This window comes from Paroedura picta, chromosome 7 (assembly GCF_049243985.1).
Source record: "Paroedura picta isolate Pp20150507F chromosome 7, Ppicta_v3.0, whole genome shotgun sequence".
NCBI classification, from domain to species: Eukaryota; Metazoa; Chordata; class Lepidosauria; order Squamata; family Gekkonidae; genus Paroedura; species Paroedura picta.
The window spans coordinates 19,369,109-19,396,517 of NC_135375.1; the positions used below are offsets into that span (position 1 = coordinate 19,369,109).

At 46.0% G+C, this 27,409-nt stretch overlaps 1 protein-coding gene and 1 long non-coding RNA gene across 6 annotated transcripts in view; one reads left to right on the plus strand and one right to left on the minus strand.

The window, feature by feature from the left end:
- The window catches only part of ADAMTS12 (ADAM metallopeptidase with thrombospondin type 1 motif 12), a 164,900-nt gene that overhangs the window by 22,515 nt on the left and 114,976 nt on the right, over positions 1-27,409 (minus strand). For both annotated transcript variants that reach the window (XR_013233003.1, XM_077346955.1), the window contains exons 12-17: positions 26,676-26,845; positions 25,133-25,266; positions 17,171-17,291; positions 8,447-8,691; positions 7,111-7,252; positions 2,842-2,968 (exon numbers count right to left, since the gene is read on the minus strand). Coding sequence is in view for 1 of the 2 variants with exons in the window: in XM_077346955.1 (XP_077203070.1) it covers positions 2,842-2,968; positions 7,111-7,252; positions 8,447-8,691; positions 17,171-17,291; positions 25,133-25,266; positions 26,676-26,845 (939 nt within the window). In the remaining variant the exon portion in view is untranslated. The remainder of the gene's footprint in view (positions 1-2,841; positions 2,969-7,110; positions 7,253-8,446; positions 8,692-17,170; positions 17,292-25,132; positions 25,267-26,675; positions 26,846-27,409) is intronic.
- Positions 1-27,409, plus strand: part of LOC143842160 (uncharacterized) — a 55,126-nt gene that overhangs the window by 1,276 nt on the left and 26,441 nt on the right. For 3 of the 4 annotated variants that reach the window (XR_013233005.1, XR_013233006.1, XR_013233007.1), the window contains exon 2: positions 1,575-1,678. This is a non-coding gene — a long non-coding RNA (uncharacterized LOC143842160). Of the gene's footprint in view, positions 1-1,574; positions 1,679-19,950; positions 20,341-27,409 lie in introns of those variants that run through there. The other variant, XR_013233004.1, reaches the window with a different exon arrangement.

Sequence of the window (27,409 nt, forward strand, 5' to 3'; positions counted from 1 at the left end):
TGGCCAGGGATTCTGGGAGGCATTATCTGGGCATGGAATTGGAGTCACTGTGGGTAGGCAGTAGTTGTGAGTTTCCTGCATTGTACAAGGGGTTGGACTAGATGACCCTGGAGGTCCCTTCCAACTCTTATGATTCTGTTTCCTTGGTGAAGCTTAAACTCAATTTTCTACCTCTTTGCTGTGCTGAGAAGCCTGGCATGATTTTCAACCTCTGATTTAGGCTCAGATATTAAATAGGCAATTTGCCGCTGAATCAGATCATGTGGAAAACTGGCTTCCTGGTAATTTGCAGTGAGTTATATGCATCTCGTTACATATACTTTAAAAAAAATCAAGTACAGGGGTTTAATGATCTCACCCAATTGAGATGTCGTTTTAAGTGGCAGTTGTGGCAGAGCACGAAAGGCAATAAAATGGTAAATTCCTTGAACAGACGCTCAATGTTTTCTCTATCAAGTCAACAGAATTTGTCATAAAATCCAGCACTGAAAAATGTATGTTAAGACCAATTAAGATGAATATTCTCAGCCAGAGAAACCAAGTACGAGTTTTAAGACTCAAGCTGCGCCACCCCCTTAGCACAATTAATTGTTGACAGCTAGATCCTGGTGACCATTGAGCCTATAATGAAGAAGAAGAAGAGTTGGTTCGTATATGCCCCTTTTTTCTAGCCGAAGGAATCTCAAAGCGGCTTATATTTGCCTTCCCTTCCCCTCCCCACAACAGACACCCTGTGAGGTGGGTGAGGCTGAGGGAGCCCTGACATTACTGAAGTAGAAGAAGAGTTGGTTCTTAGATACCATTTTTCTCTACCCGAAGGAATCTCAAAGCAGCTTACATTTGTCTTCCCTTTCCTCTCCCCACAACAGACACCCTGTTGAGGGAGGTGAGAATGAGGAAGCTCTGATATTACTGAAGAAGAAGAGTTGGTTCTTATATGCCGCTTTTCTCTACCCGAAGGAGTCTCAAAGCAGCTTACATTTGTCTTCCCTTTCCTCTCCCCACAACAGACACCCTGTTGAGGGAGGTGAGAGTGAGGAAGCTCTGATATTACTGAAGAAGAAGAGTTGGTTCTTATATGCCGCTTTTCTCTACCCGAAGGAGTCTCAAAGCAGCTTACATTTGTCTTCCCTTTCCTCTCCCCACAACAGACACCCTGTTGAGGGAGGTGAGAGTGAGGAAGCTCTGATATTACTGAAGAAGAAGAGTTGGTTCTTATATGCCGCTTTTCTCTACCCGAAGGAGTCTCAAAGCAGCTTACATTTGTCTTCCCTTTCCTCTCCCCACAACAGACACCCTGTTGAGGGAGGTGAGAATGAGGAAGCTCTGATATTACTGAAGAAGAAGAGTTGGTTCTTATATGCCTCTTTTCTCTACCCGAAGGAGTCTCAAAGCAGCTTACATTTGTCTTCCCTTTCCTCTCCCCACAACAGACACCCTGTTGAGGGAGGTGAGAGTGAGGAAGCTCTGATATTACTGAAGAAGAAGAGTTGGTTCTTATATGCCGCTTTTCTCTACCCGAAGGAGTCTCAAAGCAGCTTACATTTGTCTTCCCTTTCCTCTCCCCACAACAGACACCCTGTGAAGGAGGTGAGCCTGAGAGAGCCCTGATATTACTGAAGAAGAAGAGTTGGTTCTTATATGCTGCTTTTCTCTACCTGAAGGAATCTCAAAGCAGGTGAGAATGAGGAAGCTCTGATATTACTGCTCAGTCAGAACAGCTTTATCAGTGCTGTGCTATCTGGAAATGTATGTGAAGTGGCAGGGCTTGGCACATGACATCTGGTTCACAAGAAAAACTACCTGAGGGACGGTTTAACTCCCCATGCCTTGTACAGGGCTCTGTGACTGCTAATAGGTTGGAGGTCCCTGGTCCGTGCAATATCCTCCTGGCCTCAACCAGGGTCAGGGCCTTTTTGTCCGTCACCTGCCTGGTGGAATGAGCTCCCAGAACAGCTGAGTGCCCCTCATACTTGTTACAAGTTACAGGTTGATTCTATCCCTGCCTGTGTTGGAGAACTAGTTCAGGAATCTGTCGAATATACACGCCCTTGCGGACAAACGACCAGGGCATGGACTAAAAATCACTATCACTTTGTATTATGGTTTTGCAGGTTTTTAAAAAATGCTTCATGTTCGACAAACAAACAAGCAAATAAAAATTATAGATGGGGTTTGCCTTAGAGCAGGGGTGACCAGACTGTGGCTCTCCAGATGTCCATGGACTAGAATTCCCATGAGCCCTTGTAGCATGCTGGCAGGGCCTCATGGGACAACTGGACATCTGGAGAGCTATAGTTTGGCCACTCTAGCCTTAGAGCAGTGGTCCCCAACCTTTCTATCACCGGGGACCGGTCAACGCTTGACAATTTTACTGAGGCCCGGAAGGGGGTAGTCTTTTGCCGAGGGGCATTGCTGCCACCGCCGGCACCCCTGACTTCCCACCACCCACTAGGGGGTGCTGCCAGCAGCAGCTGCACAGTGTCATAACAAGGGGGAGCCCCAGGCATGGCGGCTGCCAGAGAGCACCAAAGGTGAGCTGGTGGCAGAGTGGCAGGGCAGCCCCCAAGGCAGCAGCCAAGGAGGAGGACGAGGAGGAGCTGCGGCCAGGTACCAACTGATCCACGGACTGGTCCCGGTCCGTAGACCGGGGGTTGGGGACCACTGCCGTAGAAGATTGAATACTTAATGAATCTGTGGCTGAATTAAAATTTGGATAGGGGAGATTGACTGACCATTCATTCTTTGAACTCCGTCTCTTCAACCTTTGCATGTTATTATTAACACAATTAAAATGATAATCAATCAAGAGTACTTTCCCTTAAATGACAGATTTGCTACCTTGGGGGACAGTCCTTTTCAATGCATTTCTTCTGCCTGCCGTTGGGTTGGGTGTCTGGATCGCAAAATAGGTTTTTCACCACACCGTTCCCCTTCTTCACACAGCGGGCGACCTGTCGCTGGAATCCTGAAAGTGAAGTAAGATTTAGTATTCAGAGGCAAAGCACCAATATGGGCAGAGTTTAGAAGATATGCAAAGGAGCCAAACACTGGCTGCTTCAAGAATAAGAAGCTTTAGTGAGAATTGAAACAACTTTGTTAAGAGAGAGAGGAGACAGAGAGAGAGTTCTAGCAGTCTAACTGTTCTTCCTCATCAGAAGGCAAATGGAGGAAGTGTGCTCTGATGGGCAGGAAGTCTCCAAATGAGCCAATCAGGACAGGGGAGGAAATTATTGGAAACATACCTGGAAGTTCCTGATCTAAATATGCTAACTATACATCTCCTCTGATGCCCCCTGTTGGATAGACGTCCTACATGCTGTTGAATCATGCACTCTGCAGATCTTGCATGTTCTAACAAGACAAACAGCCACCCGTTCCTCTCCATAAGGTCTCGTGGTTCATTACTTCTTCAGGACATCGGAGAAACAGCACCAGGGCTTCATTTTATGAGGTGCCTCTTGCATACCAAAGGCTTAAGAGCACCTGAGCCAGAGGGAAACGGCTTGTGAATTCCCTGTCTCCACTAGACATACGTCAAGGGATGGTTCTGTATTGGAGCCATTCTCTGCCATCAAATTGTTACTATCTCTACATTAGATATGAGCCTCTTGTGGCGCAGAGTGGTAAGGCAGCAGACACGCAGTCTGAAAGCTCTGCCTATGAGGCTGGGAGTTCGATCCCAGCAGCCGGCTCAAGGTCAACTCAGCCTTCCATCCTTCCGAGGTCAGTAAAATGAGTACCCAGCTTGCTGGGGGATAAACGGTAAAGACTGGGGAAGGCACTGGCAAACCACCCCGTATTGAGTCTGCCATGAAAACGCTAGAGGGCATCACCCCAAGGGTCAGACATGACCTGGTGCTTGCACAGGGGATACCTTTACCTTTACCTACATTAGCTCTCATGAGGGATTCCAACAAATGATCAGTGCCTTGTGGCATATTGCACTTTGACATAATGAACCCCCAGGCCTTCCCCGTCTACAGAGGGAATCCTATTACAAAAATTGCCAAATATACAGTATTCCCATTTATTGATGATGGGAGAAGTATATAGGGGTAAAGCATATTCCAGGTATTGTGATGTAGTAGCACTAATCAGCACAAACTGGAGGGGAGGGAGAAGGGAAGATTTTTGGAACCTTTCTTCCTCTTTGTTTGGATTGGGAGGATGACCCCGTCCTTGGCGTTTGGATGACCCCAAGAATATGATCTGATGGTCAAAACTGAAATGGTGCTGAATCACAATGGTGTAAATTCACCAATTTCAGGGTAAAATAGCAACCTCAGTAAGCAATTTGGGGGAGGAGGTGTCAGGGCCAGCCCATGAGCTTTTGGTACTCCAAGCAATTGTCTTCTTCCCCAGTACAGGAAGGCTGCCTTCCTCCCCGACACCACTAGGCTACCCTCTTCCTCCCTGGATAATGGGGACACCCAGGTCTGCTGCATCCAGCCACAAGTGCTGAGGAATAAAGGCCGGCTGGCTGGATGTACTGGACACACGGCTGCCAGGGGAGACTGGGAGGGGGAATTGGCCCTGGAAAGGGCCAGTCCTGGCCATCTTACCCCTGAACCCACCACACCTGTAGAAGGGATGGAAGGAGTGAGCAGGTGAGCCAACCAGCCCAAGGATCCAGCCTGTGGTGTGGAGTTAGGCTGCATGTGGGCTCTGCCTCCCTTGGTGAGTCCTACTGCCATGCATGGCCATGGCTATGCTGTGTGTGGATGGAAGGAGAGAGGGGCAGAGGGAGAGCAGGCCACCCTTTTGGGGGCATCCCATGGGCTGTTGCATGAAACAGGATGCTGGATTAGGTGAATCATTGGTCTGACCTGGCTGGGCTGTTCATATTTTTAGGACGCATCAACCTGTGAACGGAGGGAAAGACAGGCTGCCTGCTAATAGGCAGAGGTGATTTCTATTGTCTGAGGGGGAGGGACTAACATCCCTTCCTGGCCCTGATGCACATCACGGGGCTTTGGCAGTGCGCTGAAATGACAAATTATCCCATCAGGGGATTCTCATGTCTCTTCTCTAGTTGTGCCTTCAGTTGCATGACAACCATAAAATCCTGAGCTACGCTCAACTTGCTCTGAGGAACCAAGCGAGGAATTAATGGTTTAGCCATCAATCCAACCAAAACCACAAAGCAGGATTCTTTTAAATGCCCTGGCCAGCCTCGATGTGTCATCAAGCAGTTTCCTGTAGCGTAGTGAAGTGATTCCCCTCATCCAGCGATTCTAAATGAAGCAGAAGCCCAGCAGGTCTTTCCACATTATCAGATGAAAAGAAGCTTTGCAAATTTGAATTCAAATGTTCGGTGCAAGAGAGATGCATCCTCAGAGCTAAGTATGGAAAAGGCCAAGAAAACTTGGGGGGAGGGGGGATGGAGTTTGCAACACAGTTTCTTTGGAAATGTTATATGCCACCTGTCCAGAGAACCTGGTCAAAAACATAAGGTAAGGAAAAAACTCCTTCCTTCCTTCCTTCCTTCCTTCCTTCCTTCCTTCCTTCCTTCCTTCCTTCCTTCCTTCCTTCCTTCCTTCCTTCCTTCCTTCGTCTGTCTGTCATCTTCCTTCCTTCCTTCCTTCCTTCCTTCCTTCCTTCCTTCCTTCCTTCCTTCCTCTGTCTGTCATCTTTCTTCCTTCCTTCCTTCCTTCCTTCCTTCCTTCCTTCCTTCCTTCCTTCCTTCGTCTGTCTGTCATCTTCCTTCCTTCCTTCCTTCCTTCCTTCGTCTGTCTGTCATCTTCCTTCCTTCCATCCTTCCTTCCTTCCTTCCTTCCTCTGTCTGTCATCTTCCTTCCTTCCTTCCTTCCTTCCTTCCTTCCTTCCTTCCTTCCTTCCTTCCTTCCTTCCTTCCTTCCTTCCTTCCTTCCTTCGTCTGTCTGTCATCTTCCTTCCTTCCTTCCTTCCTTCCTTCCTTCCTTCCTTCCTTCCTTCCTTCCTTCCTTCCTTCCTCTGTCTATCATCTTCCTTCCTTCCTTCCTTCCTTCCTTCCTTCCTCCCTCCCTCCCTCCCTCCCTTCCTTCCCTTCGTCTGTCATCTTCCTTCCTTCCTTCCTTCCTTCCTTCCTTCCTTCCTTCCTTCTTTCCTCCCTCCCTCCCTCTCTCCCTCCCTCCCTTCCAATTTTTACTCAACGCTCCCAAATCTGGCTCATGGTGAGTTGCAATATTTAATCTCATAGTAAAATGATAAAATGAACCCCATTAAAACATTCCCTCCCGACAGTCCTCATCACTCCCCACTCAACAGACTCCCCAAGTGCCTCAGGGGAGACGTCTGAGGCACACTGTTCCTCCTGTAACAGAACCAAAGTGAGAGCAATTCCGTCTACAGCCTTTCTTACCAGTTTTGTTCTGCCTTCGCAACGCAAAACGACAGGCAGGCAGAGCTTATGCAGTCATCCATTTTAACCCTCATACCACCTGTCTGTCTTTTTAAGTGACTGCACATTTATAATGAATATTAATTTAAATGTCCGTTCATTGCTGTGATAAAAATCACCTTTAAAAGTGTTGGACTGGGTTCATGACGATACAGGCACTGACCAATCAGTGCAGTGCACAGCCACCTCCCTGCACAAAACCCTCAGTCGGTTTCGACCAAGCCTGACCCTTGAGAGAAAATGATTTGTTTGAACAGGACGAGACAAGTGTGGAATCAGAATGGCCTCACTGCTTAAGTAATGCCATGTATATTGTGCAGAAACCGCCTGAGCAGCTTTCTGTGTTCTTGATGATCAAAATGCAATATCCTGTCCTTCATAATGTATACCTGGCCAGGGATTCTGGTTTTCTTGTGGGGAAGGCATCACCTGGGCATTGAATTGGGGCCACTGTGGGTGGACAGGTAGTGGTGAGTTTCCTGCATTCTGCAGGGGGTTGGACTCGATGACCCTGGAGGTCCCTTACAACTCTATGATTCTAAGGTGGGGGAACTCCACTGCTATTTTGTGGTAGGACTCCCCCCCTGTTGTTTTATATTAGGTTGAACAAACTGATGATTAGTAGCTTTCCAAGGTCGTTCTCAACATGCTGTTTGGACAATCCAGTTAGCTGGATGTTAGGTTAACAACTGGGAGTGCGAGACCAATGGCCTGGCGTCATCTCTTACCCTTCCCACACGTGACACTGCAACTGGTCCAGCTGCTGTATTGCCATAAATACTCTGGCTCCTCCACTTCATTCTCAGAGCTCCAGTCTTTCCGGACGGTATATTCGTATATTATTCCAGGGTTATTCTCCTGGAAAAGGAGCTGCACAAACGAGAAAGGGGATTGGTTTCAGGTCGTGTGAATTCATGACAGAGAGCAGGCACCAAACAGACCGGTGAATGGGAAAACATGTTCCAAAGAAGTAAACTTGGCTTCTGTTGAAATCCAACATGATTGATGCACAAAGCTGTGGAGATTTGATTGTGCCTGTAATGGAGGTCTCCGTTCTTGTCATTGACAGGGTCCTATATATCTCATTCATGGCCTTTTGCATTACAACACTTCTTCTCTCAGAGGGTCAACCCAGACACCAAACCAGACATTGACAGCTTAATGACTGGAGTTCGTTCGTTCGTTCATTCGTTCATAGCCCATCACTCCCATGCATGATGGCCACTTTCATTCAGTTATCGGAAACATGGTCTCAACTAGAGTTGCCAGCTCTGGGTTGTCCCCGGTACATGTGAAGCCATCCATGGAATGAAAAATGTGAGAAGGGGAGCCCAAAGGATTTAAGGAGGGGGCGTTGGTAACCGAACCAACGAAATACCATTTTAATCACATATGATGTCATTAATCGCTAGAAAGTTCAACCTTCGTCAAGGGAATGAAAAACAAATTGTGTAATACATTGAAGAAAAATAACACACATGCTTTTTTTGGTTGAATGTCCTAGAAATCTTCCTCACATATATATAAGACAAGGTACATTGAGTACAGTGAGTTCACTCTTAGCTTAGGCCTTTGTTAGCCTAGCTTAGCAATCCCCAACCTGTGGGCCGCGGACCACATGTGGTCCTTCGACTAATTGGAGGTGGGCCCTGAAGGACGCCTTCTCCCCCCCCCCCGGCCCTTTACTTCATCCCCCCAGCCCTTTACAACACACTTCATTGTTGTGGCGTGTCTGTATCTTATTTTGAAGGGATGTTTAAACATTACCATAGCGATCAGAGAGCGTTAGGACAGTGGTTGAGAGTAGAGGAGTAAACTACCCCCCCCCCCCACCAGGCCTCAGTAAAAGGCATTGAGTGGTCCCCGGTGATAAAAAGGTTGGGGACCACTGGCCTAGCTCATAGTGTAATTGACAGCCTACTGCAAGGGGCCATGGAACCCGATAAGAGCTCCTAAAAGAGCCATGGCCAAAAAAGGTTGAGAATGGCTGATCTAGTAGCCTGTAACAACCTCCAACCAGCCTGTTAGTGCCACGTTCTCACGCAACCCCTTGCCTTGTGCTACCTGCAGCCACAACGATTCATTTGTGGGTCCAGCTGCGGTGAGGTTTTCCAGGTCTCCTTTCCGGTCGTACTGAAATATTGTTCCTGCCACTTTGTAGTCTCCATTCCACTGGATAATGAACCCTCCGTTCAGGTAATACTTTTCTGGGTCCTTGCTTCTCAATGCAAGGAAATTCCCTGCTTCTGCCACTTCCTCCACCCTGATGTTTCTTGCGCCTTTTGGAATTAGGCCGATGTCGACATACCCTGTGGAGATCAGAAAGGCATTCATTGGGTTTAATGACTGTGCGCCTTTTTCGTTTTGCTGTTGTGCTTTTCAAGAGTCGCCCCATCCTCTTGTTATACCTGGAGAATGCTTTCTAAGACCATTTATGCACTGGAGGTTTCATGCCGGTCTGCAGTTTTAGTAATGGCAGGTTGCCCCACCTCTTCCTGCACCCACATGGGGGAGGATTTGGACTGGTTCACCTCATCCGGTCTGGATTTGTGCTCCTGCACGGGAGCTGGGGCAGTGAAGTTCCCAGTGCATAAACGGTCTAAGGGATGCCTTTTCGGTCCTGGCCCCATCTGGTGGAATGAGCTCCCGGAAGAGCTGAGGGCCCTGCCGGAGTTGTCAGCTTTCCGCAGGGCCTGCAAGATGAAGCTCTTCCACCAGGAGTTTGGTTGAGGCCAGGGTAGACCCCCTGGTGTTTCCATCAAGGGCCTTTCCCCAAAGTCTATTAGAGTCTGTTAGATCTGCACCTATTCACTCCTAGTGGAAGAAAACTCAGCCTCCGTCTGAATGAGGTGGGATGGGGTAGTCAAACTGCGGCCCTCCAGATGTCCATGGACTACAATTCCCAGAAGCCCCTGCCAGCGAATGCTGGCAGGGGCTCCTGGGAATTGTAGTCCATGGGCATCTGGAGGGCCGCAGTTTGATTACCCCTGGATTGTTGAAATACGTTTTGGACCACTTGCTTGTCTATTGTAATTGGAGTTTTTTCGGGGGTTTTATTGTCTTTTAATGTTTTATCCTGGGAACCGTTGCGGGCTCCTAGGAAATGCAGCGGTATATAAATCAAAATAATAAACAAACAAATAAATGAGTTGCAGCCGACTCATGGTGACCCCATAGGGTTTTCAAAGCTAGGGATATTCAGAAGTTATGTGCCATTGATTGCCTCTGTGAAGTAACCCTGACGTTCTTACGTGGTCTCCCATCCAAATTCCGACCAGGGCAAACCCTGCTTAGCTTCCAAAATCTAATAACATTGGCCTTGCCTTGGCTATCCACATGAGAGTAATAATGCCTATTGCCTGATTCTAAAAGCAGTAAGCACTAGTCCTATTCAAGAATGCACGTAGCAGAGAGAGCAAAAGCACTCAATTCATCTGTTTATTTGCCAGCATCCACAAATTACTTAAATGAAAACACCTGTTCAAAAAGTAATTTAGCGTCCTTGCTTTTCCTGGAGCTCAGGCTAACAACTAACAACAGTGCTGAGTTGAACCACCTGGGTGAAGTTTTGCAAACACCGTATCTAGGGTTGCCAGCTCTGGGCAGGGAAATACCTGGAGACTTTGGGGGTGGAGCCAGGAGTAGGCGGGATTTGGAGCAGGGAGGGACCTCAGTGGAGGATAATGCTATGGAGTGCACCCTCCAAAGCAGCCATCTTCTCCAGGGGAACTGATCTCTGACACCTCTGGAGATGAGCTATAATTCCAAGGGATCACCAGGAACATACCTTAGAAAGTCTTCTCCAGTTATAACAAGGGGAGGGGGGACACACCTGAAAAGCACATCAGTTTTATATAGTTTCTGTGATGTTTTTTTAAAATCCAGATGTTTAAGAACACCAGAGCATAAATTTTAATTCTGTTCCGAAAGTATTTTCCTACCAAGGGTCAGATTTTCCAAGATAGGGCACTTTTTAAAATTCTAGACACATTTCCCAGAATGTGGACAACATTTCCCATGAGGGTAAAGCCAATGTAAGCTTCTTTGGGAAGAAATGAAGTATGCTTGTCTGTCTGTCTGCTTGTCTATCTCTGTCACTGGAATGACTCCTTGCAGTTTTAAAATGCCACAGTGCATGTTTTGGCTCAAACTGCAATACTGAAGAAGACCAATAGGTGAGGCTACTAGCACCCTACCTGCCCTCGGACTGTCTGCCTATAGCAGGGGTGGTCAAACTGCGGCCCTCCAGATGTCCATGGACTACAATTCCCAAGAGTCCCTGCCAGCAAATGCTGGCAGGGGCTCATAGGAATTGTAGTCCATGGACATCTGGAGGGCTGCAGTTTGACTACCTCTGGCCTATAGTGATTCATGCAACAGTCACCTCCAGATTAGACTACTGTAACTCACTCTATGTGGGCCTCCCCTTGTTGTTGACCCAGAAATTACAGCTGGTGTAAACGCAGCTGCTAGGGTCCTCACAGGTGCATCTTGGAGGGCCCATATCCAGTCTGTGCTGAGGCAGCTGCATTGAAGAAGAGTTGGTTCTTATATGCCGCTGTGCTCTAATCGAAGGAATCTCAAAGCAGCTTCCAATCGCCTTCCCTTTCCTCTCCCCACAATAGACACCCTGTGAGGTGGGTGAGGATAAGAGAGTCCTGATATTACTGAAGAAGAAGAAGAGTTGGTTCTTATATGCCGCTTTTCTCTACCCGAAGGAGTCTCAAAGCAGCTTACGGTCGCCTTCCCTTTCCTCTCCCCACGACAGACACCCTGTGGGGTGGGTGAGGCTAAGAGAGCCCTGATATTACTGAAGAAGAAGAAAAGTTGGATCTTATATGCCGCTGTTCTCTACCCGAAGGAGTCTCAAAGCAGCTTACTGTCGCCTTCCCTTTCCTCTCCCCACGACAGACACCCTGTGAGGTGGGTGAGGCTGAGAGAGCCCTGATACTACTGAAGAAGAAGAAAAATTGGTTCTTATATGCCGCTGTTCTCTACCCGAAGGAGTCTCAAAGCAGCTTACAGTCGCCTTCCCTTTCCTCTCCCCACAACAGACACCCTGTGAGGTGGATGAGGCTGAGAGAGCCCTGATATTACTGAAGAAGAAGAAAAGTTGGATCTTATATGCCGCTGTTCTCTACCCGAAGGAGTCTCAAAGCAGCTTACGGTCGCCTTCCCTTTCCTCTCCCCACGACAGACACCCTGTGAGGTGGGTGAGGCTGAGAGAGCCCTGATATTACTGAAGAAGAAAAGTTGGATCTTATATGCCGCTGTTCTCTACCCAAAGGAGTCTCAAAGCAGCTTACAGTCGCCTTCCCTTTCCTCTCCCCACAACAGACACCCTGTGAGGTGGGTGAGGCTGAGAGAGCCCTGATACTACTGAAGAAGAAGAAGAAAAATTGGTTCTTATATGCCGCTGTTCTCTACCCGAAGGAGTCTCAAAGCAGCTTACTGTCGCCTTCCCTTTCCACTCCACTATATATATATTTAATGCAACAAACATTCTACAAACAAAGTTATTTCTGCCTGAACCATTCAAGGCTGAGCTTTTGTCTAAATTCACCTTGATAGCTTCATAACAGACTTCGCGTTCTCTGCTCTCTGTTCACGTAGCTACTTAATCTTGGCTAGCGGAAAACAGTTTTGAATTTCCTAAAATACAGCACTGTTTTCCAGTGCTTATCGTGTAGCTTTTGAATAAAAAGCTAATTAGCTGTAGGGCTTTAACTTCTTCGTTCTGTAATAACCTTCCGTTTGAGAGCACTACGGCTGCTTCCGAAGCACCTCTACAAGTTACAAGGTAAATCCTCCAAAGAACTGGATGGAGGTTTCTGAATGCAGAAACCCACTCAACACTTGTAGCAAAAACAACGGGGGAAATTGCCTTTCTTCCATTGCAAATCCATTGCTGAACGATTTAAATACAGTTGTGAATAAAAATGGCCTTGAGACAGTTCTGCCCTTTCCCCCTCCTTTTATTCTCCTAGAAAGAATCTAAAGTATGGATTCCCTTCCAAGGTTCTGGGGAGCCCTGGGGTTCCACAAGAGCTCTCCAGGGGTTCTGCGGCCTTTCCCAGAAGTTTGGATGGCTGCAGACATCAGTGGCATTCCTCGTGTATGCAGTGAAGGGAACCTGCAAAGCGGGAACCGCAATTCAAACAGTGGGGACATTTAGTGCCTTTGGCTAGCACACAGGATCCATCAAGACCAGGGGTAGTCAAACTGCAGCCCTCCAGATGTCCATGGACTACAATTCCCAAGAGCCCCCTGCCAGCGAATGCTGGCAGGGGGCTCTTGGGAATTGTAGTCCATGGACATCTGGAGGGCCGCAGTTTGACTACCCCTGATCAAGACTCTTGATTCCATAAGGGGTGGTGTTCAAAAAGCACTATGCATCTATAATTAGATGCATAGATTATGATCAGATGCATACGCATTTAAACAGAGGAAATTTGGAAAATTTGAAACAGAGGCTAGATAGCCATCTGACGGAGAGGCTGATTCTGTGAAGGCTCAAGGGGGTGGCAGGTTACAGTAGATGAGTGATTGGGATGTGAGTGTCCTGCATAGTGCAGAGGGTTGGACTAGATGACCCAGGAGGTCCCTTCTAACTCTATTATTCTATGATTCTATGAGTCTATGAAACGAAGAACAGTTAATTTTTTAAAAAATAGGCAGGCATTGCAGGACCTTTTAAAAAAGGAGAAAGGGGAATGGCTGCCTGGCTTGATTGACAGGTAGAAGAGAGTTGCGTATAAACCGTGTTGATCTCTTTCACCATTTCCAGCAGTGCTTGTGGAGGGTGAGAAGTGAGAAAAGGCAGCTAACTACAGCAAGAAGATGGGGAATAGCCCGGAGGCGCGATAATATTTAGCACTACACCATTCAGCTGGCATAACGCTATTTTAATGAGGTGCGGAAATGCTCCAGCTTTCCCGCTCTACCTCTTTCCCTCTACCAGTGTTCTACTTGCATATTTGTGAATAAATACTACCAGGCCACCTAACGTACCACCGCTCCTTCCTTAAAGGAAATTCAGGCAAGTGCCACCTCCTGGAACTCCTCGCTGCTTGGAAAAATGGAAGCAGGTAGCGATACGCTCCAGGGGAGCATTTTCTATGCAAAACTTAGCAGAGAGGACCAGCCGTACAGATCCCCCTCCAACGCCCCCATCTCCCTATTTTATATGGCCGGCCACAGAGTAACCTCGTAAGATTTAACATTTGTGATGGCGGGCAGCCACCATGCATAATCTGGCTTGGGTGCTCTAATAAATATGGAGTCTAAGGCTTAGAGTGAGGCTTCGATGGTATCACCGCAGGACCTTTTGACAGCAATACTGGTGCCACAGAACTTCGGAGCCAGCTGAAAGCCGTCAGATAAAAAGTGACGGCTGGCATGACAAATTGGAATCATTACTTCTCTGCCTTCCTTTGAATGTAATGAGTATAGATAAAAATAAAACCCTTGCGGAACAAGCTGGACAATAGCTACCGTTCTGCATGTCCCAAAGCAACTTTCTCCCCAATTAAATGTTTTAAAACATTTTTGCTTTTATTCATTTTCCCCAAATATACAGGTCGAGTAGCTGGCAAGCAAGCCCTCGGCCTGAAGTACACTGAAGCAGAATCAAAGTGAGAGCAATTCTGTTTACAGCCTTTCTTACCAGTTTTGTTCTGCCTTTACAAAGCAAAATGACAGGCAGGAAGAGTTTATGCAGTCATCCATTTTAACACTCATCCCACCTGTCTGTCTTTTAAAGTGACTGCACGTATATAATGAATATTAACTTAAATGTCCGTTCATAGCTGTGATAAAAATCACCTTTAAAAGCATCGGACTGGGTTCATGACTATACAGGCACTGACCAATCAGTGCAGTGCACAGCCACCTCCCTGCACAAAACCCTCAGTCGGTTTCGACCAAGCCTGACTCTTGAGAGAAAATTATTTGTTTGAACAGGAATCAGAATGGCCTCACTGCTCAAGGAATGCCGTGCATATTGTGCGAAAACCGCCTGAGCAGCTTTCTGTGTTCTTGATCAGAATGCAAAATCATGTCCTTCATAACGTATACCTGGCCAGGGATTCTGGTTTTCTTGCGGGGGGGGGGGGGCATCATCTGGGCATGGAATTGGGTGGGCGGGCAGGTAGTTGTGAGTTTCCTGCATTCTGCAGGGGGTTGAACTCGATGACCCTGGAGGACACTTCCAACTTAAATGTAGAGCAAATGAAGGATAGGAAAAACCTGAATGATTACAGCATGAGATTGTACAAAATAAAGGCACCACAGTAGAGAAGCCAGTGAGCAAAAACTCATTGTGAAAGCAGCCTGGGTGACTTTAGGCCAGTAACTCTGGCTCAGTCTAGAAGAAGAAGAAGAGTTGGTTCTTATATGCTGCTTTTCTCTACCCGAAGGAGGCTTAAAGCGGCTTACAATCGCCTTCCCTGTCCTCTCCCCACAACAGACACCCTGTGAGGTGGGTGAGGCTGAGAGAACGCTGATATCACTGCTCTGTCACAACAGTTTTTTCAGTGCCGTGGCGAGCCCAAGGTCACCCATGCTGGCTGCATGTGGGGGAGCGCAGAATGAAACCCAGCATGCCAGATTAGAAGTCTGCACTCCTAACCACTACACCGAACTGGCTCTCCTACAAACTGTCGAACCTACACAGCTGGGCTGTTGTGAAGGTTAATAAAAAGGAGGAGGGGGAAACCATGGATGCAGTCTGAGCTCCTTTAAGAAAGGGATGGATAAACATCTAATGGACTGAGCTTTAAAGAGCTTTCTAACCATTCCAAGTCCCATCTGAGTTCTTTTCCCAGTCCCTTCCAAGCAGAATGTTCGGAGTGATTTCCTATTTTTAATACACAAATAAATAAACAAAACAGGCAGAAACAGCATTTAAAAACACAATTATTTAAAATGTGGTCCTCAAAGGAAGTTTCCGCCTTCTCTTTACTTAATCACCCACGCTCTTTCTAATCCATTCTCTCCTGCATTTCATCCTGTCGCAATTAACTGCTGAAGCGGGGGACGGGGGTTCCGTTCAAACAAAGCTTGCAAAGGTCGGTATGTGTTCAAGTTAAAAACAAACTGAGCAAAACGGCAGCCAGGACGAGAAAAAAAAAAGAGACCCTTCCAAAAACTCTGAGCAAACTTGCCATTTGTTGTTGGATTTAAAGAAGTAAGGATTTGGGGGATATTAACACCAGAAATAACAAAGAAGAGTTGGTTTTTGTACCTGAATTTTACTACATGAAGGAGTCTCAGATCGGCTTCCAATCACCTTCCCTTCCTCTCCCCACAACAGACAGGGGTAGGTGAGGCTGAGAGAGCTCCAGCAGAGCTGCTCTGTGAGAACAGCTTCTCACAGAACCGTGAGTAGCTCAAGGTCACCCAGCTGGCTGCGTGTGGAAGAGAAGCGGGGAATCAAACCCGGTTCTCTAGATTGGAGTCCAAGGCTCTTTAATCACTACACTTCTCCCACCTGTTCCTACTCAGGAATTAAGATCACAGGGAGAGACCCTCTTGACTGTTTCACCAAAAAAAGATTGTTGGAACTCCGGTGCTCATATTTGTGGCAGCAAGAGCTGCAGCCACTGGTTTTCCCCCTCACCTCCTGCCTAGCAAAGAGTTTTGTCACATGTCTTATTTGCCCTGGATTCAGTGACGTAGGGATGCGAGCCCCCCCTCCCCCCGCCTCAGCACCATCTTTGGGGCCCTTGTGAGGATAGTGTTATTCTCAGTGATAAAATTTGTTGAGTTTCCTACCACAGAATAACCTTAGATCATAGTGCCTGAAGAATGTGGTTTGAAACTGGAAGGCAAGGGAGAGGAGGAAGAGCCTGTACTTTGCAGGGGGTTGGTCTAGAGCAGGGGTAGTCAACCTGTGGTCCTCCAGATGTTCATAGACTACAATTCCCATGAGCCCCTGCCAGCAAATGCTGGCAGGGGCTCATGGGAATTGTAGTCTATGAACATCTGGAGGACCACAGGTTGACTACCCCTGCTCTAGAGTAGCGATCCCCAACCAGTGGGCTGCGGACCATATGTGGTCCTTCGACTAATTGGAGGTGGGCCCCGAAGGATGCCTCCTCTCCCCCCCCCCCCGGCCCTTTACTTCATCCCCCCCAGCCCTTTACAACACACTTCATTGTTGTGGAGTGTCTGTATCTTATTTTGAAGGGATGTTTAAACATTACCATAGCGATCAGAGAGTGTTAGGGCAGTGGTTGAGAGTAGAGGAGTAAACTACCCCCCCCCCGCCACCGGGCCTCAGTAAAAGGTGTTGAGTGGTCCCCGGTGAGTGGTCCCCGGCGTTGAAAAGGTTGGGGACCACTGCTCTAGAGGGCCTGTATGGCCCCTTTCAACTCTATGATTCTAAGGCGGAGTTAAGGAGCAATGCCTCGCCACCTTTCCTAATGTCACGGCTAAACAGTAATGTTTCCCGAGAGGGCTTTGTGATATTTGAAACAGGATTGCCAGCTCTGGGTTGGGAAATACCTGGAGATTTTGGGGGTGGAGTGGACGGGATTTGGGGGTGGGGAGGGGGAGGGGGAGGGGGAGGGGCCTCAGTGGAGTATAATTTTGTGGAGTCCCCCCTCCCAAGCGGCCATCTTCTCCAGGAGAACTGATCTCTTTAGTCTGGAATTGAGCATCCCCAGTCAGAATGTCCTTCTTCTTTGATCTCTTGCTACCTCCTTTCGTTTGGTGGAAAATATTTCCCACGCTGTCACTTATTGAAATGACCTCAGCGGAGCGACGGGGAAGAAGAGCGTTCTTTACCTAAGCCTTCGCTTTGATTGAATGTTAGCATCACAGTCTGGCACGAAGCCCCGTCCCCCAGGCAGACGCCACATCGATCTTCCGTCGCGTTGGAATTTATCTCGTAATCACAGCCGACGCTCTGAAGGAAGAGAAATTAGTTTAGAACGACTGGTGCATCCATAACACAGTGGCCTCGGACAGACCGATCTCTGATTCTCCTGTTTAATTAAAACCGGTTGTTTTAGGAGGGGAAGTGGCATAAATCAAAGATTATGTCCCCTGCCTCTGCAGATCTACTTAAAATCAGATCTCCCCAAAACAGACACCCTGAAAGTGCTCAAAGGAGAACAACTGGATTTTTAATACTCTGCTTTTCACTACCTGAGAGGGTCACAAAGTGTCTTATAAACTCCTTTCCCTTCCTCTCCCCACAACAGATACTCTGAGGGAGCTCTGACAGAACTGCTCTGTGAGAACAACTCTAAGAGAACAGAGACTGGCCCAGGGTCACCCAGCTGGCTGCATGTGGAGGAGTGGGGAATCAAACCCAGTTCTCCAGATTAGAGCTTGCCAGTCTTAACCACGGTGCCATGCTAGCTGCCACAGTGAAAGGGATGTGGCACTGTCTCTTATCATGGCAAGGATTCAAAAGTTCTGAGTTCCAATTCAGGTGCCTTGAACAGCCGGTGAAGAGGAGACAGAGGCCTTCTGGCCATTTTGGGAGGGGGAGGCAGGTCAACATGACCATCTATGGTCATATCACCCGATCAATGTTTAACAAATTTATATATATATATAAATTTGTTAAACATTGTATGTATATATATACATATATATATACACGTATATATACACATATATATACACATATATATACACATATATATACACATATATATACATACATATATATACATACATATACATACATACATATATACATACATATACACATACACATACACATACACACACACACACACACATATATAAATATATAAATATATAAATATATAAATATATATATATATATATATATATATATATATATATATATATATATATATATATATATATATATATATATATATATATATATATATATATATATATATATATATATATATATATATATATATATATATATATTCATTAACTCTCACCTATTCAGGAAACCCTTCCAGGGCTGTCAATAAACCCCAGAAAGCCAGGTATAAATGTTGTCACAAAAGGGCTGTCAATAAACCCCAGAAAGCCAGGTATAAATGTTGTCACAAAAGGCCTTCCTCGGTTATTCTGTCAACCACAAATTGCTAATGCTGTCTAGGAAGTGCAACAAAGGAGTACTCTGGGAAACGACCAAATTACTTGGATCCGGTCCTTGTGGGGAAAATCTTGGGGATGTATTCTTGGCTGACTGAAACAAGACGTAACCCTTCCTGAATCAACCTTGGTGGTTCAATACAGCTCACCTCTGTTTGTGCAGATCATAGAATCATAGAGTTGGAAGGGATCTCCAGGGTCATCTAGTCCAACCCCCTGCACTATGCAGGACACTCACATCCCAATTACTCATCTACTGTAATCTGCCACCCCTTTGCCTTCACAGAATCAGCCTCTCTGTCAGCTGGCTATCTAGCCTCTGTTTAAAAATTTCCAAAGATGGGGAACCCACCACCTCCTGAGGAAGACTGTTCCACTGAGAAACCGCCCTAACTGTCAGGAACTTGCCAAAAGGAACTTGAGAATCTATGCCAATCATATTTGCTTGCCATTTATAGGGCTCCATTGATGGACATTTTGCTTTATAGTGCCCCAAAGAACTTACAATCTGATCTAACCATAATGTGTGTGTGTGTGTGTGTGTGTGTGTGAGAGAGAGAGAGACCAAATGGAAGTGTTTACCACATAGGACTTTTTATGTTGTGGTATCTTGACTTCACAGTTCCTTCTACATATGGATTCGCTAAATATCAATCGAGTTTATTAATCCGTAGGTGCCCAATGGAAAGGCTCCCCCTCCAGGGATATTGATTCTCTTTCTCCCCTCCCTTCCTTTGCCCAGTGTGGCTGTGGTTTCGTAGTTAGAGGGTAACCCACCTGGTAGGGCTGTTAGATCATTTTCCTCTGCTCCGTTTCAAATTACGCAGGACTGTGTTTTGTCAACTGTATTTTGTTACCTGTTGCGGTTTAGATTATCTTCTTCCGCTGGCCACTATCTGTTTTACTGATAGTGTAATGACTTTCTTATGAGCCACTTTTAAAAAACTAATTAGCAGGGGGATCACCAACATGTTAAACAAACATGTAATAGTTCATCTCTCGCTAGATGAACAGCAAGAAACTTGGGATTTAATATCCCTGGAGTGTATTTCTTGCTTGCTTGGTATTTTGTTGATAAGTAGCAGGTAGGATACCTTTTGTGCCTCCTTCTGCCATTATCAGGGTGGGGGGGGGGAGAATATTTATACTGAGAGGAGTACACCACAGGGAAAATCTTATTATCAGAAATAGCTGGGCAGTTGGCTCACTCACTGACCACAAAATTACAGGAGCCAGGTACATGAAAGACTGCCGTGGTGGGCTTTTGTTTGTCTCTGTTGCCCCCTGTTGGCAATAAGGGTGCTATCAGCTTCAAGAGACCTAAGAGCAGGTGGACATGTGTCAAGGGAGATGTGTTTCCCAATGAGGAGAAGAAGAAGAAGAAGAAGAAGAAGAAGAAGAAGAAGAAGAAGAAGAAGAAGAAGAAGAAGAAGAAGAAGAGTTGGTTCTTATATGCCTCTTTTCTCTACCCAAAGGAGTCTCAGAGCAACTTGGGAATTGTAGTCCATGGACATCTGGAGGACCACAGGTTGATTACCCCTGCTCTAGGTAATGTATAATAGCACCACAGATCGATCTGCCTCTTACCCCACGTGACCAGGCTAAGTTCTTCTCAGGGCCTATAGAGCTTTCCTCCAACTCCAAAGAACAGTTGGCTGAGATTCTACATCCAGTTTCAAGAACACCTCCTAATCTGGGCTTTGACCACTACAAGAACATTGTGATCTATCACCATGTGGAAAGGCAGCGCTACACTTTCGGAAGGAACATCAAGATCCGGACAGTGCAAAATTGGAAATAAAGTTTACAGAGGGAATTCTGGTGTGTCCATGTCCAGGAAGCACATGCTGTTCTTCTGTATTTGTCTGTTCTTGCAGGTCTTGCCACTTCCAGAAATATTATGCCTGAGGTCATGGGATCCATATGGAGCAGAAGGTTCTAATGCCACAACCCTTTAATACAGTTCCTCATGCTGGGGTGACCCCCAACCATAACATTATGCAAGTGTTCTTTCACAGAAATTAAACCAAAACTGACCAATGGCATGAAGATCCATTGTTCATGAATGTATATAAATTGGTTTTTTTCCCAAGGGTTTCTCAGTTCAGTTCAGAGCACAACTAGGATTGTTATTTGTGCTGCCCAAGTACCTGTGGGCCCCCCTCCCAGGGAGAGCTAGAACTTAGGCAGCTACTGACAGCTTCACTTTGCTGAAAACATTTCTCAAACCTTGGTGGGATGTGCGAGTGCAACGCTCCAATATCTAAGGGGACCTTCACACTTATGTACCTTGTGGTCCATTTGCATGCTCAGTGAGCAATGTGCATGCTCAGTGACTAACAGAGCATGTGCTTCACCCTTTCTTTGTTCTTGCCATCCGTAAGAAACGTAAGTATGAAACTCCTTAACGAACACAATACGAATGATCCTGAACTATACAAAATTGCAAGGCCCCTGAAACCACAGAATGAGCTACTAGGATAAACCACTTCTGGGAATCCAGGTGCTCTCCTTTGGGGTTTCCAAAGGGCTCCTGCTCTGGTAAAAAGCAAGATTTGTTTTCAGTGCACACCCCCCCCCCCCATGCACACACACATGGTGCCAATTGCCTGTTTCTTATTGCAATTATCCCTTCCTCAGTGATCTATTAAAGTGAAATTGTGTCTTCCCTTGCTGATTATCCTAATATAAGGTGACCAGGTTTTAACATTGGTAAAGCGGGACACCATTGACCGGGGGGGGGTGGTTCTTGATTCAAATTTGGTCTATCTGGAGCCACAAAAAGTTTCATAGAACGCATAGAACGCAAAAATAGTATTGTAATGTATATTTTAAAACATAAGTACAATTTGCCAGGTGCCCCCAGATGTCCCTCCAAAAGTGGGACAATCTGGTCACCTTATCCTAATACCTTAACTTGCCTTGTTTTGGAGAAACAAAGGTTCCTTTCCCTTCGAGGAGTGCTGTTCCTTCACTGGGCTTGAATGCTTAGTTGGGAGAGATTAGCAAGGCTAACTTAGAGGTGACTCCTGGTTGTTTCTCTCCCAAGTGAGCTCTGGAGCTAATTGCCCTAAATAGCTCAGGTGCTGGCGCTTCATCTTTCCTTCCCTAGGCATTTCCCTGTCAAAGCTATTCTATTTGCAGTCTGCATTGTACAATGCAATTTTTGTTTTCGGTCCTGGCCCCTGCCTGGTGGAACGAGCTCCCGGACGCGCCCGGACGAGCTGCAGAGCTTCAGGTCCTGTCGGGACTCTCTGAATTCTGCAGGGCCTGCAAAACGGAGCTCTTCCACTAGACTTTTGGTTGAGGCCAGGCGGAGGATCCCAGGGTATAAGATCGGGTGTTGCCCCCCTTAGCCCTCAGGCTCCAGTGAGCAGTGCTAGACAGTGCTGGGAGTCATTGGAAGATGGCCCCCTGTTTTTCATTTATTTCATTGTTATCTACTGTGTTCCTCTGACCTGAGAATTCATGCACGATGTATACAGCATGGATTCTGATCCAGCCAAATTGTGGGAAATTATTGAGTTGCATTCTTACGGTAGCCCCAGATGGTTCAGAACAAAGGATCGATCTAGCCAGTTAAAAGGGGCCCAGATGCAGATGTTGGGATGGGGATGAGCGCCCAGGGATACAACTATATCAGTTACGCTGCATGTTAGAACTTGCTCGCACATGTGGATTTCCTCTACTTTAACAGATCATTTTTCTGTGTTCTGAACTATTACCTATCGAATTATACCAAGAATCATACAAAATGAAATGGTGTTTCATTGCCCTGCTGGGATCTTTTAACAGCGCCCTGCCAGTTCCTCCTCAATGGAAATAAAACCTCCAAACCCAATCAAAACCTTTGAAGGGCAGGATTTAACTTGCCACCCTTTCTACAGATGAGTGAGTTTTCAACAGCTCTTAAAGGTTCAGCAAGGACAAATAAATTAAAAAGCCCAGAGATAAGGGCTATTATCCAAGCCGGTATCCTGGAAATGAAGAGAGAAATCCATAACAATAAATCTTTTTAATTCCCCAAACAGAAGTATTTTGTGATTTCCTCCCCAGGGAGTCTGCCGTCCCTCTATTATTGTCTTCCACCAGAAGACTTTTGTTTTGTTTGCTTGGCATGCCCTCCTCCTTGTTTTTTGTTCTATCGGTGTTTTTATTGAATTATTTTATATGTACATTTTAAATGTTGTTATTACGTTGAAATCTTTTCATGGTTTGATGCTCATTGCCTTGGAAACCCTTATTTGGATGGATAGGCAGCACAGAAATGCTTTAAATAAATACATGAAAAACTAGCACCCCTTAGAATCAACTTTCCCCAAATCTAGCACCTGTTGGATTTCCAGGATAAGTGCAAGTGGAAAGACAGGATTGCCCGGAAATATGAGGGGTGGAGCCTAAGAAGAGTGGGGTTTAAGGATGGGGCGACTTCAATGGGGTATAATTTTATTGATTGATTGATTTCATTCATTCGTTGCTTCGATTTAGTTCCTGCTACTGTCGGGGAAACCTCTCAAGATGGGTTATATATATTTAAATAAAAAGTTTAAAACCCCACATAAAAGTTAAAAACCACAATTTACCCCCCCCTCCCATTACAAAGCAGAGCAGTGAAAGATAACCCCCCCCCAGCCTCTTCCCCCATGTTCGCCACACCCCTCTTAGGGCCTCATGGGGGAAATCCAGGGGGGAAACCCATTAATGCCATAGTGGAAATGTCCTAAAGTGGCCATATTATCCCGGTGAACTGACCTCAGTTGCCTGAAGATCAGTAACAATCCAGCCACCACTTGGACGTTCATCAAAATAAATTGGCCACAGGGTATGGGTAGCTAAACTGGAAGACCGCAAGAAGCAAATATATAAGAAAAGTTCCAAGTGTATTTTGTAGTAGTAAGATCTTCAGTAAAGGCTTCCTTATTTTAACTTGCTTATCAAGAACTCCCTTCTGATGATTAGCTTATCTAGAATTAAACAGCTTCCGGTAAAACTGTTTTCAAATCATAAATCTTCATCAGAATTATATCTCGTCTCAGAGCTGTTAACAGGCACATACTCCCTTCAAACCATTATTGCTTTTCAAGCAAAGGTTCCAAGCAGATGAAGTTGGCTTGTGCTGAGGAATGCTTCTGGTGCCTTCAGGCAGCAGGGATGCAAGGTCCCGGGCAGAGAGAGAGGTCTTTCCTACCTCAGTCCCTTGAGATCCTTGAAGACGGTAAAAACAGAACCTGAAGGTCCTCCACTTCTGGGCTATGCATGACCTTTTCTCATCATCTCCTTTCAATTGCCCCTGAACCACCATACACTGCTCTCTCTCTCTGTTCATGAACCATCTTCCTCCTGACCCCTACATCTTGCTTTCAAACTTCTAACCCTGGGGGAATCCTTTCTACACTCATTTACCTGCTTTGTTTCCCCAGCACGCCCGTGCTCCGTCAGTGTTTGGCAGGCTTAATTTTTTTTTTGCCTTAAAAGCAGAGATTTCAGTGGGAACCCACCCCCGCTCCTTCAGTGACCTGCCTCATCATTATTCCCTACCAACCCCTACCTAATTTTCTTCTGCTAGACGGCTGTGAGTCACAATGATCCTAAGACAGCAGAGGATCACATACAGGAAGTCATGAAATCAAAATACTCTGTAGCCAATCAGCTTTCGCTCTGGTTTGATGTCTTTAAGGCAGAATTAAACTCGTTAGACTGAAGACGGTATCACATTCAGCCTGGAGAAAAGGAGGTTGAGAGGGGACATGATAGCCCTCTTTAAGTATTTGAAAGGTTGTCATTTGGAGGAGGGCAGGATGCTGTTCCCATTGGCTGCAGAGGAAAGGACACGCAGTAATGGGTTTAAACTACAAGTACAACGATATAGGCTAGATATCAGGAAAAAAAATTCACAGTCAGAGTAGTTCAGCAGTGGAATAGGCTGCCTAAGGAGGTGGTGAGCTCCCCCTCACTGGCAGTCTTCAAGCAAAGATTGGATGCACACTTTTCTTGGATGCTTTAGGATGCTTAGGGCTGATCCTGAGTTGAGCAGGGGGTTGGACTAGATGGCCTGGATGGCCCCTTCCAACTCTATGATTCTATGATTCATACTGATGAGTACAGGAAGTACCCAGCAGGCTTTGTACCTTTATGTTCCAAATGATTTGATCTTTAATTACAGTTTGTACTAATTGGCCTGAAGACAGACATTAAGGTAAAAGGCCTGCAATTTCCTGGTTCCCCTCTGGGTGAATGGGCAACCATGTTGGCAAATGAAGCTCAATGCAGGTAAAGTTTAAAGTGATGTAAAGTTTAAAGGGGAACAACAACAACAACAGCAAAATATCCCAGCTTTAAGTATATGCTAACAAGTTCTGGAATGGTGGAGGGAAAAGGAGACCTTGAGGTCATTGTGGATAACTCAATTAAAATGTAACCAGTGTTCCCCAGTTGGCGAAACTGGCAAACCCGCAGAACCTTGCTGCGTGATATGAGCCAGTCACTCACCTTCTTGACCTGCCCTGACTCCTGACTCAGTGGAGATTAAAATCCAGGTCTCCCCCCACCACAGTCAAACACTCTATGCCAGACCAGCTCAATAACCCTGACAGTCTTTTTGAGCCTCATCATTCTGTAGTCCCATGAAGTGTTGCAAGAAGGAAACATACCCAATACCTGACACATGCCATTAACACAGACGTCTCTGCTGTTGTTTCCTTCGAAGCAAGGCGTACCATCGATAACAGCATCCAGCATTTTCTCTGAGAAGTGGTAATTTGCAGGACGGCAATGTAGTTCACAAGGATTATCTGGAGGGAAACCCGACAGCCAATGTACATTTTCAGTGAAACCGTTTATAAAGATTGCAAGGTGAGTTAGTACTGCAAACATGCAGTGCTAGATCTATGCAACTAAGCCAGTTCCAAGACTACCATTGGTGGGAAGCCTTTAAGTCCCAATAATACGATTCCAGTTTGGTGATCTGTGGGTAATAAATGACATGTACACCCTTGTTACTGGCACCCTGCAACTGAACCCTGCAGTCTGGCTACAAGCCTTATGCCAGTGCTTCAACCTGAGCCATTTAAACCCAGCAGCAGATTGGGTGTGCCCATTAGTTGTTAGGCTGAAATGGCTGGCAGTCATTTCACCGGTCTGCTTTGCTTCCCCCACTTGGAAGTGGGGGAAAGTGGAACTGATTGGTGAAATGGCTCTCAGCTGTTCAAGGGTCACAGGTCAGCTGTGGTCCTGCTCTGCTGTGCTTTTAAGTTTAACTGGCCCCCAACAGCCCAACCAAACCAGACAAAAGTTGGGTAAATGTTTGGGGAATATCAGTTCGGAGCCAAGTTTGTGCCGAATTTTGGCTCGTGAACCGGTTCATGCCTGTCCCTAGTTATAAGCGGTAATGATCACTTAAGGTATACTATAATCTTTTTTTCCCCTCTGGGTGGATAGACTGTGTATGTATGAATTTAGGTCAGCCTTAATGCTTGTCACTGTTTTATTTTACAAAGCTCAGACTCGCAAAGGGATGCCCAGCAGTTTCCCATCTAGGCATTACCAGACTGAGACCTTCTGAGCTTTAACAATTCGTAGCATTTTGTGCCCTCAGTTTAGACCATTCTGACATTTAACATTGCATTAGTGCAGGGGTGGCCAAGCTGGCTCTCCAGATGTCCATGGATTACAATTACCATGAACTCCTGCCAGGACAAGCGGGCAGGGGCTCATGGGAATCATAGTCCAGGGAGATCTGGAGAGCCACATTTTGGGCATCCCTGCATTAGTGTAATAGTGTGATAGCAACTTTCTACTACATGGAACCCTTTGTATATCAGATGGTGATGATATGATAACATTTATTGTAAATAGCCAAAGGCCATTACAAAACAAATGTCTGATGGTGAACCCTTGCACCCACAAATCTGTTATCCATTATCACTTCCCACCCTATTTCCACTGGATTGGATGGTCCAGGATAGCTTGATCTTGTCACATCTTGGGAGCTAAGTGGGCCAGCCCTGGAGAGTTCTTGGACTGAAGACCACCAAGGAGGTCCTGGGTTGCCATGCAGAAGCAGGAGATGGCAAACCACTTCTGTTTATTTCTTGACAGTTGACATGGTTCTCCCCTTTCCCGTTTTTATCCTCATAATAACAACCCTATGAAGTAGGTTTACCCTTCGTTTAAGCCTCTAGGAACAGGTGGGTTTTCGTACCTGTGTTATAAATGGGGATCCACTGATAGAATTCGTTTTTGTAGGCGACCGTATCAAACTCGCTGCATTGCATTTGACGGAAGTTTGGCATTGACTTGGGGCATGCTTTGACGTTGCACATGTTGTAGCGTTTCCTCTCTCCCGTGCAATACTTTCCTCCAAACTGAGGTCTAAAAAGTGAAAGAAGCGGATCTGAATTTGAGGCCATAAGTCTATGTGAACTGAATTCCTAAATCAGACCCTCTAGTCTGGCTGGTGTTCTTTTTCCTGTAGCCATCAGCCAGATCTCTCTAGGCAATCACAAAAATGGCATGAAGCTGATTGTTCAGGGACTACCCCGATGTTTGTCCTCATCATCCAGCATTTAAGTGGTAGACTGCCTTTTTACATGGAGGCTTTATTTACCTATAAGCAGCTATCCACTGGGGATGGCCAGCCTTATTATTGGCTCTGTTTCTGGGTCTTAATTGCTTAATTAAATTGTTTTTAGCATTCCTTGAAGGCTTGGGGTGGATAACTTTAAAGCAAGAGCACAGAATCAGTAAATATATCAACAACTGAACGTTTAAAAGTTCTGAAGTAAACAATTAACAGTTAAAACTAATCTACCTAAAAGCCAACTCTTTTTCATGGGGGAAAGAGAAGGGCCCATATAATAGCTAATTAGGTGGATTTTATGCCATAGGCCTGGTCAAACAGCTCTGCCTTGCAGGCCTTGGGGAATTGGGCTCCGA